This window comes from Hetaerina americana, unplaced genomic scaffold (genome assembly GCF_022747635.1).
Source record: "Hetaerina americana unplaced genomic scaffold, ioHetAmer1.1.p SCAF_4, whole genome shotgun sequence".
NCBI lineage: Eukaryota > Metazoa > Arthropoda > Insecta > Odonata > Calopterygidae > Hetaerina > Hetaerina americana.
The window spans coordinates 18,234,082-18,249,644 of NW_027286985.1; the positions used below are offsets into that span (position 1 = coordinate 18,234,082).

At 34.2% G+C, this 15,563-nt stretch overlaps 1 protein-coding gene across 2 annotated transcripts; it reads left to right on the forward strand.

Moving 5' to 3' along the window:
- The first annotated feature begins 80 nt into the window (after positions 1 to 80).
- Positions 81 to 7,909, forward strand: LOC139692260 (gamma-glutamyl hydrolase-like). Of its 2 annotated transcripts, none has more exons than XM_071590339.1 (7): positions 81 to 235; positions 890 to 1,013; positions 1,101 to 1,151; positions 1,412 to 1,635; positions 6,216 to 6,322; positions 7,312 to 7,543; positions 7,642 to 7,909. In XM_071590339.1, exons 1-7 carry the CDS (start codon positions 100 to 102, stop codon positions 7,764 to 7,766), a joined length of 999 nt encoding a protein of 332 aa, XP_071446440.1. In that variant the 5' UTR covers positions 81 to 99; the 3' UTR covers positions 7,767 to 7,909. The 2 variants fall into 2 exon arrangements, with proteins under 2 accessions (XP_071446440.1, XP_071446441.1); XM_071590340.1 differs by having other exon boundaries at positions 1,412 to 1,458.
- The last annotated feature ends 7,654 nt before the right edge of the window (positions 7,910 to 15,563 follow it).

The following is a 15,563-nucleotide window of genomic DNA, read 5'->3' on the forward strand; positions in this document are numbered from 1 at the left end:
GTACATTCGATATTCCACTGGCTCGATATTAATTCGAACAATAATTCGAATCGATTCATTCCATGTTTTCGATTCCTAGTGGTACGCAGAAATATTCAAATGGCAATCGGCGGTGGAAATATTTATCATGCCCAATTTGGGAAATTCTTTTTTCTTCTGATATTGTCTACAGTTTTCCAAGTGATAAGTTTATCTTTGGGCCAGCTCAAAACTCCTAACAATCGACCCATTATCGGTAATTATCTAACGAATTTTTAAAAAAGTGCCGAATCAATGCCATTAATCAATGCCATGTTATTTTGGGTTTCCAGACTTAAGTTGCTCAAATTAATTTTGATTACCGGCAGGAATTGTCATAAATAACGGTTTTTTTAAATTACTGCAAGACTAATCAGGACACATTAGAAAAACATATTATTCCATGTCCTGGATACCCATTTTGTTAAACATATATTTTACTTTTTTTTACTAAAATATATCACTTTTCTTGGACAAGAAATCTGGCAACTCTAGACATACCTTTGATTATCATATATAATTTTCCAGTTTAAGTATGACCTTAAAATTTTGTATATTGAAATCCTTGTCCGTGTAATCTCTTCTTTCTCCTGTCTTTCATCAGTCATTTCAAATTTCTGGCCAAAAGTTGCACAATTTTATTATTTTATCAATTTTATTTAGAGTAATTTTCCTATCATATTTCTTTGCGAAATTCTCTACTTTTACTTTATTCTTGGGATGCAAAGGAGACTTGAACACTACAAAAAATAGATCAATAATTGATTAGTAATGAGTGTTTAGTTCTGGGAAAAACATCTTGCCAGTTCCCTATGCTGGAACTTAATCAGTTGTAGAGAATTTTTATAAAATTAATCTCATGTTTCGACAGGGGTTTTGTCTCAAGAAATCACGAATCCATTGGTTAAGAATAAATATTCAAATTATACTAGCTACATTGCAGCTTCCTATGTTAAATTTTTAGAAGGAGCTGGAGCAAGGGTGGTTCCTATTAGGTATGTTTTTCTTGCTGAAGTATTGTATTCTTTTAAAAACTTTCCAAATATTGACTTTATATAATGGTATTTAAATTACTTTTACAGGATAAATCTAAGTGATGATTATTACGAAAATATTGTGAATTCAGTGAATGGGTATGTTTGATATACTACATAATTACTTAAATAACTTTGTTAAATGAAATATTTTGGAGTTTGGATGGCTTCGATAGAAATTTCCTTCCAATTAGCAGAACAAATTTAATATTGAACAACTTTTTTAATACATATTTATTTTTCCTTCTTGGACTATTTTTATTTTTGCCTTTCGCATGTTTATAAATAGTCTCAGTTTCTCTTGATTATAACACCTAGATGGTGTATAAAATATAAAACTGTGGTTGTCCACATTTCAGTGTGCTCTTTCCTGGCGGAGGAATAAATTTGGAAGATTCAGGATATGGTAAAGCTGGAATCTTGATTTATAACCTTGCTTCTTCATTAAATAATGATGGTGATTATTTTCCGTTATGGGGAACCTGCCTTGGTTTTGAACTTATGAGTTATATTGTAGGGGGCAAGAGAGCACTAACAGTTTGCTCAGCTTTGAATGAAGCACTTCCATTGCAGTTTTATGATGGTAATTGCAATATTTTAGCTTCCCTCATAGTTACTAATTTTTTCCCTTTTAAAAAAGGCTGAAGATACAAACTTTTTTTCATGTATATACCACTGATTGGTAAAACTATAAATATACGGGTGGATAAGGCATCAAGTGTTGGAAACTTTTGGTTTTGGCTCTTATTTATATTAAATGGATCCAAGTAATGCCCAAAAATATATACCATTCAAAAAATATTTATTTCAATTTGTTAAAATGACAGGTTGTTCATTTTTCATTTATGAGTCTTAAGTTTGCTTTGTAGTTCATCCTGAACGTTCGAAAGATAGTATTCTGGGTTGCATACAGTGTAAAAGAAAAGTAGCATAATCAAATAGTTCACATGTTTGGCTCAAGTGTAATCCGTTCAAAGTAACCTGGCCAACACTCACTCTTCTGTTGGGCAAGTAGGCCTAGTGCAACTTCAGCAACAAGGAAGATAATACGTACCATAAGAAGGGAGACATATGTAAAGAGCTATGAAGAGAGGAAAGAGTAAATAGGAGGCCAGTTTTCTTACTACCATCCAAGTAGGTGGGCTTGTTTATATCTGTGTATGTCCCTATGAACAGTCGTTCTCTCATGCCCATCCAAGACTGACGTGTCTGTAGGCTGCTCCATTACTTTTTGCCTGGACTCCTAGCCTGCCAATATGCCCAGGTGGAAGTACTGGCTCTCAGAAGTAGCTTGATGAAGGAAACTCAGAGATGAGGTCGATTCTTAGCAAAGTGCTGAAGACTATGTCCTCCTTCCGAGTGGAACTGAAGCAAACAGAAAAGGACTGTACACCTCTGAAGGCAGCATTGATGGGTACAAACTGAGGAGAAATTCTTCTCATTTAAATAAAGCGTGGAGTATGATTTGTGCCGCAGCTCACAGTGGTTGGATGATATGGAGAATAGGTGTGTAGACTTTGATGATCGTCTCAATGCTTGGGAGCAGTATTCAAGATGAAAATTCCTGTTAATCCACGTCACGCGAAAAAAGGGAGGACTGCCTGAGAATGGTGGAGAATTTCTTCACCAAAAAGCTGAGCGTGAAGGTTAATCCCATAGTGCTAGATTGTGCCCATAGAATTGGCCCTAATAAGACAACTGCTGATTGGCATGGGGAGAAGTAAAGACTGTATATTACCACTTGAACTTTCTCTAGACAATTTAAACAATAAATTCTTACAGCCACAAAGTCATATAATTCAAGACATAAAAGACCTAACCCTACAAGCATATTAATCAACAACAGCTGCCAGTAGAAATCATGATGAAGAATTTAAATTTTCCCTATATCACAATTACAAGTTTATTCATTGTTTGAACAAATAGTCCAAAGCATAAGGCTCAGATGGAATCCCGCCATATTTTATGAAAAAATTTATCCCATTGATTTTTCCCTTCAGCACTAACATTTTTAAATAACTGCTGTTTCAGGAATATTTTCCTAGTCAATCAAAGCGTTCTCTGATCAAACCAATCCCAAAGGAGAATTATACTTATGAAGAAAAAGATTTCCGCCCAATTTCTTGCATGTATGACCAAGTATCAGATTTCCTAGAACATAATAATTTCTCGATAAACTTCAATCCAGTTTTTGCCTTAGGCACAGCATGACCACCACATTAGTCAAAATAACAGATGGTATTAGAAAGTCGATGGACATAAAAGAGTTGTCAGTGCTTGTTCTTCTTGATTTCAGTAAAGCCTTTGATTAAATTGACTAAGATATCCTAGCTGCAAAATTAAGGGGCATTGGCTTTTCTTCACCCACTATCACCTGGATTGCATCCTACCTATCAGATCGGAAACAGAAGGTTGTGTTAAACTGCCCATTGGGAACACAACTAACTGGTGGTGTTCCCAATGGGCTGAAGTATCACGTGGTGTCCCACAAGGGTTTATACTCAGTCCTGTTTTGTTTTCTCTCAAATTCAATGATTGCAGATCAGTAATCAAAAGCATCAAGTGTCACCCATACGTTGACGATTTACAGATTTACTTTCATTCAATTGTTGATAGCTTATGCGACAGAATAAAGTGCATAAATAATGATCTAGATTAACTATTTGAGCTAAGCCAACTTTGTAAATATGAATCCTAGTAAATTGCAGGCCATTGTGATTGGATACCCGAGAATTCTTTCTTTATTTCAGAAAAATGAACTTTCACCTTAAAGTATTAACCCAATACCATGCTGCGAGACTGAAAAATGTAAGGATTTTAATAGATGAAAATCTATTGTAGTCTTCTCAAGCAAACAAGATAAGCAAATTATTACATAAATCACTATTTCCTCTGCTCAAATGCCAATACGTCATCCCCACGTCTTTAAAGAAACAGTATCCATTTTAATCATACTGCTTTTTGACTAAGCCGATGTAGTTTACCAAGATTTATCTGATGAATTATCATTAAAACTTCAGAGTTTGCTCAATTCATGCATTAGATTCATTCTTAATCTAAAGATATCTGATCACATCACAAACTACATTAATAAGCTTTCATGGGTTGCGCTTAGTATCAGATGCCAACTTTATATAATCTTTCTACTTAATCAAATTCTTAACACAAATACTCCTTACTACTTGTTGGAACATTCCAAAACACAAGACCAGGTTCATAAAACAAATACATGAGGGAATAAAAGCCTGGTTATACCGCAGCATTGAATGGTTACTTACAATAAATCATTGACTATTACCAGTTACCGAGAGTGGAACAAATTCAGTCCAGTATTGAGGGAAGCTCCTTCGATTGCATAATTTAAAAGAATCTGACGTAAAACACTCCTAAAATTACAGCAGAATTGCAAGGAAAAAACTTAAGGAGCTCACGGTCATATCATATTCACACTTCACATATTAATCTTACTGTTAAAACCTCACCTCTGGTGATGGATTATGGTTAACCGTCTCACCATCCCAATCCCCTCTGAAAAGTATCCTGATGTGAGTAAGACATTATTAAGAGAATATTGAAATTAATTAATTATTTTCATGATATATGGTAGTTCAGGTCAGTGATTCATCATATTGCACACGCATGGAAAACATAGCTAAGTCTCTCTATCTTTTGTTAAATTCTGTGTTTTTCATTTAATTTAATTTAAAAATTCTGCTGATTTGAATATATTTCCTAATTCCGCGAAGACTTCCTGAAATAATATGTATACAATGCATTTAAACCAATTCCATTTTACTTACAAGCAAGACACCTACCTGCATGCATTATGATACCGACCTATCTGAATACGATCCTTTGTTCGATACAATGACTCATTATTGATGTCTGATGAACAACAGACAAATATTACCTAATTTTTTGGAAAAAATTCAGATTTTAACAATTTTTAAGGGTGGGTCCAAACTTTTTTTTTTGATTATTCTAAAATTCTATTGGGTTACTTGACAGGAAGTTTGATATCTTCATGAGGTTTTACCTGCAAGTTTTAAACCTGTGTTTTTGTTGAATGATCCTAATGTACATCATAATGTAGTGAAACTTCATTTTGTTCATCATTTGAAATCTTATAAAAAGCTGCCATTGTAGCAAATTACTGAAACATATAATTTCCTATATGAAACTCATTCGAAATACCATCCATTATGTGCAACCCTATATCCCTCCTAAAAGTTTTTTCTTCCATAAGAATGCCTCTGAATATATATACAAGGTTTGTATAAAAAGTATCGGTAACAATTTTTTTCCTGATGTGTACTTGGAGTGCCGAATTCAGACCATCAGTTAAGTGTATGCATGATTGCAGATCGTATTGGCATAAATAAGATGACAGTGCACACCATTATCACTGAAAATTTGGTGTTGCGAAAGATCTATATTAAACTCTTCCCAAAGGTCTTCACAGACAACCAAAAGCAAAGTCAAGTGTCTGCTTGCGAAGACCTTCTGCAATGGCAATGTATATCCCCAACTCCCTTACAGTCCTGCCTTGGCACTAGCAGACTATTTTCTATACCAAAAAGGAAATCCCCCTCAAATGGCACCACCATGGGACCCAAGTGCCATCAAAGAAGTTTGCACACATACCCTTAAGGACATTAAGGACTCTTCCTATCTACCTTTTAGTCGTGGAAAAGCCACTATCAAATGTGTGTCGACACTCAAGGGATGTACTTGGAAGAATTTTGAGGCATTGTAGCTATATCTGAAATAAATCCATTTTTCTGAAAATTTTCCTGATACTTTTTATACCAACCATGTGTATCAGTGTGTAAGCTTTTCCTCATAAAATGTATTTCCTTTGGCCTACAATCATGAACCCTACCTTCATGATAAGTCAAACAGCTCCTGCCTACTTCTCTTGCAATATTGAACACAACATTGACATCAAGGATTTCTCCAACATATTTTATATTTTTAAGCATTCATTGTCATTTTTATGCTCCATGGCTTTTTATACTTTTTTTGAATCACAACATTATTAGATGTAGTCCTGCTTGCTAATGAGTAAGTTCCATTTGGGTCTATACCCAATTTATGGCAGTAGCCTTTTATTTGTATCATAAATATTATTTTACTGATATACTTAACATTCTATAATTACAGGATATCTAGAAAGTAGACTGTTTAGAAATGCACCTGATGATATAGTGCACCTGTTAAGGAATAAACCCATGACAGCAAATTTTCATAAATTTTGTGTGACTGAAAAGGTAAGAATTCTAACTCATTTTCATGAGCCGAAAATTGTGCCACTGTCTCTTTATGGGTAAAATCTAATCTTATTTCTACTTACTAACTTCCTGATGCAATCAGTTGTGAAATAAAAGTACCTGGTTTCAAGAAAAAGCTGTTCAAACTATTAAAAAATAATATTTTCTATTCTGGAAAAGAATTTCTGGAATTTTTACTCCACATAAATTCTGACTTAACCAAATTTAACAATATGTAAATATCGTAGTGTATTGGTATGTATATGTATGTATCTGTGTGTGTATGTATGTATAATAAAGCATTCAACAAACGCATGCAGAAGTTGACTTGTATCCCAGCGGAAGGCCAACTTTTCAATGTACTCCCATGTAGATTTACCTTCAATTATGTCTGATACTTGGATGGAGTAACCCCTGCCCTCTTCCACATCTAAGTGAACTTGATTATTTTAGCCAAATCATTCAGACTGAATATGAAAGTTAGCCAAATTTGAGGTTTCTGACATGCATCTTCAGTATCAAAATAATAGAATAAGAGAACAGAGTTAGTATTTATAATTGTACTTTTTTCAATAATGGATTGTTGAAATCAATGCAATTTGTGTTGGAGGGGTTAGATAAACAACAGCTGTAGAGCAAGGTTCACGGTCATTTTTTAAGTTATCAGCCAGAATGTCAGTTTTTTATTAGTATGAAACAATGCTTAAAATTATGTCTATTTCTACATTATTATTTGTTGTGATATGAGCATGCTATCACTTATTCTCATACAATTTTTATCCTGTAGTTATAATGTAATCAAAAGTCCCTGAAGTGTGTCAGTTGAGTGGGAAGTTATCATTCTGAGTAGGAGTTGGAGTATCTCTCCTGGAACTGATCCACTCTGTCTATGCTGTGAATTCATCACTAAAAAAATTTGGCAATGAATCTGGAAAATAGTTTAATCTCTTACAGATACATTTAATATCAATTTGGGCCATTTTTTCCAGAGTTTTGTTTCTTCTGGCCTGAATGAACAGTTTAAAATACTGGCCTTGAGTAATGATTTTAAAAATGAGTCATTTATTTCGGCAATGGAAGCCAAGGATTTTCCATTTTATGGTGTTCAATTCCACCCAGAAAAAAACTCATATGAATGGAATACCAATTTGCATGGCATTCCTCATTCCGCAGAAGCCACACGAGTTGGACAATATTTTGGAGAATTTTTTGTGAATGAAGGTAAGTTTCAATTTGAAAGTAAACAACATTATCTTCATTTCATATTTATGGTCTTGTAATGTTAATCAATTTATCTTTTATGTAATATTGTTGAGCAGCTCGCAAAAATGGACACTCATTCTCATCACCAGAAGTGGAGGCACAATCGCTGATTTACAATTATCAAGCATTTCCCACGGCTTCAGTAGATAGTTCATTTGAGCAATGCTACTTTTTCAAATAATTAGACCAGTGACATTGACATAAACATGACTATTTGAGTTGGTAGTGATTTTATTATGAATGTAATGAATATTAAGCTCGTTTGGGCTTGTAATACTTCTGTGTAGTAATATCTAGTAATTAAAACATGAAGTTCTTTAAAGATTCACGATACCATCATAAAAATTTTTATTTATGCAAGAATATATTTTTATACATGTTTAGTTAGAAACTAAGTTGTTGTTTCTGTTATATGTTGTAACCTTTTAATGCCTGTTCACAAATTTGAGTTTCAAATTACTTTTTATTTTGGGAAAACTATTTTCTTAAATTGTTGCTAACCTTTTCCATTTATTCCAATTGAATTAATTGGAATTTCAGACCATCTTCAAGTATAAAAAATATCAAATATTGTGCTTGAAAAATTGCATTTCTAAAACCCTTTACATGGTATATTTCATTGGAAAGTACCAAAGAGTTGCCTTTGTGTGTATTAGTCAAAATAGTGGGGAAAAGAATTACTTTTTTTTAGATATTCTTCTAATATTACCTTCATTAGAAATAAATAATATCCCACGAAGATTTCTCATTAATAATATAAAACTTTATTTATTCGAGATATAATAAAGATTTGGCCCACAGCAAAATGTCAGTGCTGGCAAATTGATATCTTCCTCCATGTCAGTGGGCAATTTTAATCTTGAATTCTTAGACTGAACCATTTTTTGCTTAATTGCCCATGACATTTTTGAGCTGCAAAGTTGGATTGCATATACACCACCTGGAAGGTTGGAAAATCCTCCTAGAACCTAGATCGAATAATCAAGGTATTATCAGTATTTCATCTGCAAAACCACGTGAAATCATTTCCTACTACTTGGGTAAGTTAAAAAGAGAATTTAGTATGTACTTAAAAGCCAGGTGCATATTTTGTTTAGATGTGTTAGAATTTTTTCAAATTCAGATTATTTTCACATTTATATATATCGTTACTGGATCATAGTCCCCAAAAAAATTTCACGTTCAAGGAAGCTGACTCACCCAGAATTTCATCCGTCTAATTTATATCATTTTTTATAGCATATTGGCTTCCTTATAACTTATTATTGTATTCAATTTTTGGATCTTAATACTACTGAGTGAAATCAAATGTTCTGTGGTCTTTCCCTTGCTTGGAAAAGAAACTTAACACTGATCTAATGCATTCCTCCAGCCAAATTTGTAGTTGGGACATAAAGATGAATTCCATTGAGAAAAGAAGCTTTAACAAGGAAAAGGGAATTGATGACAAGAATGCTGAGCGGAGCATTCATGAAAACTTTGGTTTAGTGTGTGGCCTTTTATAGTGCTGAAACATTGAAACAAAATGATAGACATAAATGGGAGGCCTTTTGAGATATGGGCATTGAGAAGGATGGATAAGGTAAAATGTATGTAAAGGAAAACATGGTAAGTAGTACTAGATATGGCGATGGGGAGGAGAGAAGTTTTTTGGGAGAAATCCATAGGAAACAGGACAGGTGTATGAAGGGAAATTTGAACGGGGAAGGAATTTTGAGATTGTGATAGAGAGGAAATTGCTAGGTAAACGAGGAAGGGATAGGAAAAGGTCAGGTATGTTTGACATAATGAAAGGAGTTAGAATGTATGAAGAATTTAACAGTTGGATTTGATGAGGGGTGTGAGTTGCATCTTGTTAGATGATATTATGAAATGTAGTAGTGTTAAATCTATGTCCATCCAAAACCTACCATAAATAGTAGACTACGAAATAATAATGAAATGCTAAGAATGACAACATTTTACACCAGCCCTGGGAACTTGTAGAATTTCATAGAAACTAAGGATCGATATTCAGGTCTATTATTAACAGAGATACCTTTCAATTCCAAGCATACATTGCTTGGTTTAATTCTAATTTGCCACTTAGTGGACATAGTTTAGGATTATTATTATTATTACTGCTTATTTGCCCAGAGATTATAATACAAAAATACGTGGGTGGGTGGTGTATGTACATGATATAAGGCACGTCAAAGAGTAAAGATACAGACTCAATCAAAATTTTAAAAATGGTGCTCACTGTTACATAATATTTGGCACAAACCCAGAACATTGACTATAACATGCACATGAAATATCAATTTAGAAAAATCTTTTACCATTAATATGATTTACACTATGAATGTTGCTATAAACTAAGAGTATGAACTTACTGGCCAGAAATATTGTTGATATATTCGTCAACCGAGTAGAACATATTACATTGTAGGTATAATTTTAATTTATGCCTGAATGCAGTAGTTCCTTTATACTTTTGGGTAGTTTGTTATATAATTTGATGCCCATTTCATGGGGTCCTAATTTCAATGCTTTAGTCCTTATATTCCCATAATCGATATTGTGCCTTCCTCCGGTGTAATGATGATGATAGCCAGAGTTAACAGAATAGTTGCCAAAGTTCCTTTTGTATGTGCAGAATTAAAAACAGAATGTAGATGCACGGGAGTGGTGGCAAATTTAATTCATGAAAAATAGGCCTTGTTGGAGCATTGTAATGTTTCCCAGTTATTATTCTTATCGCTTTCTTTTGTATTTTAAAGATGGTTTGAGAAATAGCAGCTGATCCATATAATATTATACTATATATTTGAATATACTTCCCCATAGTATTAATTGAGTAGTACAATTTTGCTTGTAGTCTCATACAGGTATCTTAATAAATAGCAAGTTGAACTGAGCTTCTGTTGAAGGGCTTTTAATGTGGATCCCAAGAAATATTTGCCCATAGAGAAATACCTAGAAATTTACATTCTGTCATGTGCTCAATTGATTGGTCATTGATTTTTACCAGCAGATTGTCTCATTCTTATTGCGTGTGAAATATACTATTTTACTTTTAATTACATTGAAGTCTAGGAAGTTATCTTTACACTACTTGTTTATCGCAAGTGTGACAGACTTAGATTTTTCCATAAGGCTGGGACATGTTTGTGTTGATATTATTACATTAGTGTCATCAGTATACAACACTGGTATTATTCCTTCATAATTCCTTAAGCAGTTAGGTAGTTGATTGATATATATCAGAAAAAGGAGTGGTCCAAGGGTTGAGCCTTGTGGAATGCCTATGTAAGCTTGGTAAACTTTGGATGAATATTTTAATCCATCTACTGACAACATTACTTTCTGAGTGCAATTGAGAATATAGGGTTTCATCCAATTTAGAGGAATTCCTCGATTCCTATTCTATTGAGTTTAATTAGCAGTCTATTGTGGTTTGCATTGTCAAAAGCCTTTGAAAAGTCCAAAAATATTCCAAGAGTTTTGCGTTTAGCATCTAATGAATTAAGTATGCTGTCGATTGCCTGACATATGGCAGTTGTGGTAAACCTTTCAGATCTAAATCCATGCTGAGAATTGGAAAGTAGGAAGTCTTTTTGAGATAAAATGCTATTTGCATATACATGGCCTTTTCCAATATTTTAGCAGATGTATGTATTTTGGATGGCTCTTGGTCTGTAGTTGTTTGAATCATTAACACAGCCACGGTCTTTATAAATGGGCACTCCTTTTGATTCTTTTAATTGGGATGGGAAAATCCCTTGTATCAAAGATCCATTGATAAAATACAAAAGGGGTGCTTTTTTGGCTTCAAAACAGTGATGAACAACTTAACCAGGAAGTTCATCAGGGCCAGCACTGGATTTGTTTCTGAGTGTGGATCCATTGAAAAAGTGAATTGGACACTTTGCTTGAATGTATTGTCTATCTCATGTCATTAATATTGTCCTGCATTTATTAAAAAAAGAGCTACTTGCTAATGTAATATGAACAATTAAAATTTCACTGTTGTCAGGCTGTCTTAGTGAAATTGAAAAGGCACTGCATACCCCAAGCTCCAACTGCAACACACAGCCAACCTGTCTTGAGACATGTACAGATTGCAGATGAGTTGCCTATCCCTTCAATCTATTCCTATTTGCTGCCATAAATTCTGTAATTAATTCTACTGAAGTTCCTCTTTTGAACCCTTTCTTGAAATCCATGAAACAATAATAATAATAAGTTTATTTGTCCAGAGACTGCATCATACAAAAATTGTACACATAGTATAGGACACGTCAATATATACAATAATACACAATGTAATACATATACCTATTCTAAGTTTCATGTTCCATGAAATTCCTAATAGAATAGAACAAATTCCTTTGAAGAAAAGCTCTCAATTTCCTTTTAAATAGACAAATGTTTGTGCTGGATTTCAGGTCCTCATTTAGCTTATTAAACATAAGGAGACCCATAGATTTAGGGCCTAGTGCGGTGGTTCTAGTTCTTACGTAAGTTCGGTGCAGATCATTTTTAGACCTGGTCCCATAGTGGTGAATACCACACTTTGTGTCATACATTGAAAGGTTTACAAAGGTGTACACCAGTAATACATAGATATAAATACATGGCAAAGGTAGAATGTTCAATTTATGGAATAATGGACGACAAGGATCATTATGCTCTGCTTTGACAATTAGCCGTACGGCTCGCTTTTGAATTTTAAATATTGTGTCTGCAAGCGGAGAAGAACCCCAGAAAAGGATACTATATACTATACTGGAGTAGATATTTGCATAATATATTGACATGAGGCCATCCATTGTTACGGTAAACCTGATGCTTCTAATAAGGAAGCAAATGGTATTCAGTTTTTTGCCCAGGTGACATATATGCTCCCACCAGGACAACCGCCCTTCTAGAACTATTCCTAGGAATTTTGCATGGGGCACTTGGGAAATTAGTTTTGCACTTGATTCAATTGCAAAAGTGGCCATGTTTTTGTTTTTATTTGCAAAGTAAAGTAGTTGGGACTTTTCCACATTTAAATTCAGCTGATTCCTGCTACACCATGAGTTCAGATGTTGAACGGTTTGTTTAGCATTGTTTGTTAAACTTTGGACTGTAGAAGCAGTGAGTATGATACTGGTATCGTCTGCAAATAAGAGTGGATCATCCCTTTCGTTGGTTCTTATATTCTCAGGTAAGTCATTAATGTAGAGGAGAAACAGGATAGGACCCAGAACTGAACCCTGTGGGACACTTTGGCATACAACTTTACCAGGAGAGATGAATTTTTTTCTATCATTGAGCAAAACCACGTGCTGCTGATGGCCCTGAAGATATGAGACTAACCAGTCATGTGCATTGCCCCTAATGCCATATTTATGCATTTTTTGCAATAGTAAATTGTGATTCACTGAGCCAAATGCGTCAGAAAAATCAAAGAACATTCCTACAGATTCTAACTTGCAATCAAGAGCTGTCAATATATTATCTATTGCCTGATAAGTAGCAGATTTGGTGGACCTATTCTGCCAAAAACCATGCTGAAATTTTGACAGAATCTTCTCAGCTTCAACATATGGGATGAGGCGATTGAGAAACACTTTCTCAAATATTTTGCTAAACTGATTTAGCAGAGATATTGGGCGATAAGAATTCATTTCGTGGGGGCTACTTTTCTTTTTATAGAGCGGGATAACTTTTTCAACTTTCAAAGGAGGTGGGAATATTCCTTGCAGCAGGGATTCATTTATAATATGTAATAGAGGTGTCCTGATCAGATGAAATGAGCGTTTAAGAACTGGGCTGGGAATCTCATCCAACCCTGAACTAAATTTATTTCGTAGATTCTGAAAAATATTTTTCAATTCTATGTCTGTGCAGGGGTAAAGAAATAAGGATTTGCAAGAGCTGGTAAAGCTTGGCTCCAATGGGTGAGCTGAATTTAGGGGGGCACTTGTTTTGGAGAAAAATTCATTGAAACTATTTGCTAGGATGCTGTAGTTGGAGATAGGATGGCCTTTGGGGTCATTGATTTTGAGTTTGACTCTTTGTTTTCCTGCTCCCTTGGCTTCATTAATTATTTCATTATATTATTCAATCAAATAAATATATCCTGATTGTACTCTGTGCTCATTTCTCTTAGTAACCTCGGTGCTGGTATGGGATTACAAATACATCTCTCACTTCTGAAGTCAAACTCGTCATCACTTAAGTGCCCATTTGCCCCATTCTCCATCCTTTCATCGATGATCATAATACCACATAAACTGTATGTGAAATCAAATCATTGTTCTTGAATTCTCACCTACGGCTGCCTTTCCCTTTTTTTGGGATGAAAACACTGATCTGATGGAATATTCTTGCCAAATTCCTACCACATAAATTAACCAATACTATGCTACGTATTAACCCATAAAAACTCATATTTCCACATTTTTCTACACTTTTAAGTGGGTCTGCAGGAAAATTTTATGTATCCCCCTCACAGACTGATATAATGTCAATCCCCTTAATACCCTTTCTATCTTGTGGTCATGTATGCCTGGTTCTAAGGTATCCCCATGCACATCACATTCTCTTTCTATGTCTAAACTTACTGGCATAATATCCTTTCCATATTGAACCTCCATGCATTCTTTCCATACCTGTTGAATCCTTCCTGGTTCAATAACTTTCCTGCCTTAATGTGCCCATATTTTCCCTTCTTACTACCTTATGTGCTATAACCATTCTTTACTTTTCACCCATTACATCTTTCCTCAGAAAACTCTCCATATCCTTGCACCTTGTCCTCTACCATGCTCATTTCAACATATTAGTTTCGCACCTCAGTTCATTATTTACTCTTTGTGCTTTCTTTTTCCTAATTCTGTATTAAAATTCTTACATTTCCTTCTCAAAGCTATATCTTAATAATCTCATTTGTAATCCATTGTTTCCTTGTCATTCCCCTATTTAATCTTCTGATAGTTTCATTTAAAGCTTTCAATATTTTTTTCAGATGCGTATTTCCATTTTTCTTGATGTGCCCTTTCACTAGTAAACCTTTTATATCTCCTTTAACTGTATTCCTGTCTCTCACTATTGTTTTCATTAATAAAACTACAGCAAATTTATTCCACAGATACAATGCACTCAAGGATTTCATATATGATGTAAACTTCTAGATTCCTAATTAAACTCCTGGAGAAAATCTGCTGACCAAGTATCAATTTATTTTTTCTAGTGATATGCGGAATTATGGAAGAAAACTTAGTATGTCAGTTTTTATGCGACTTAAAAGGATGGTTTAAATTGGTTTAATAAAATCACCAAAAGTTGAGCATAACATAATTAGTTATTAAGAAATCCCAGGCAAGATATGGGTACATACAACCCTGTTTTAAAATCTACAAGGTTGACTCCCTTTAAAAAATGCATATTTCTCTAATAGGAATGAAATGCCTATCAGCAAAATTTTAGAATACTTACGGCATTTTCATTTGGGACCAACACTCTTAGTACATTTGGATTTGTTCCTCCACAAATCACCAATTCTTTTGTAGCCCATTTTCCAGCATAATTCTGGAAATTTAGAATGGTTTAGTGAAAACTATAGGAATTAATTAATTTTTTTTCCAGGTGAAAAAACTACCATACATTTTTGCTGGCTTACAAAGACCACAACAGTTATCATGAAAACAATAATTTCAAATTAGTTAATCATTATTTGAGTTCCTTCTGTTGCACCAAAGTATAAAATATTAGTTGTAATCAGCACAGTTTGACATTATCTTAGAAGATGAAACACGATCAAAATAGTTGCCGTTCATTTTGAAGCTTTTCTTGGAAAGCTGCTCCAGCTTTTTTAATCCCTCAGCATAGAAGTTCACCACTTGGGAATTGGTACAGTAGACAATGGCAGTCTTGAGTTCCTCATCGTCTTCAAACCATTCACTAAGCTCTGCTTAAAGTACAGGAAGAGGAAATAGTCACTTGG

Bases quoted from the DNA above. Each gene is read 5' to 3' on its own strand.
- LOC139692260 (XM_071590339.1), top strand. From the start codon at position 100: ATGGCAATCGGCGGTGGAAATATTTATCATGCCCAATTTGGGAAATTC. The intron at 1,636-6,215 runs GTAATTGCAATA...CTATAATTACAG, and splicing joins TCCATTGCAGTTTTATGATG to GATATCTAGAAAGTAGACTG. The intron at 6,323-7,311 runs GTAAGAATTCTA...CATTTTTTCCAG, and splicing joins AATTTTGTGTGACTGAAAAG to AGTTTTGTTTCTTCTGGCCT.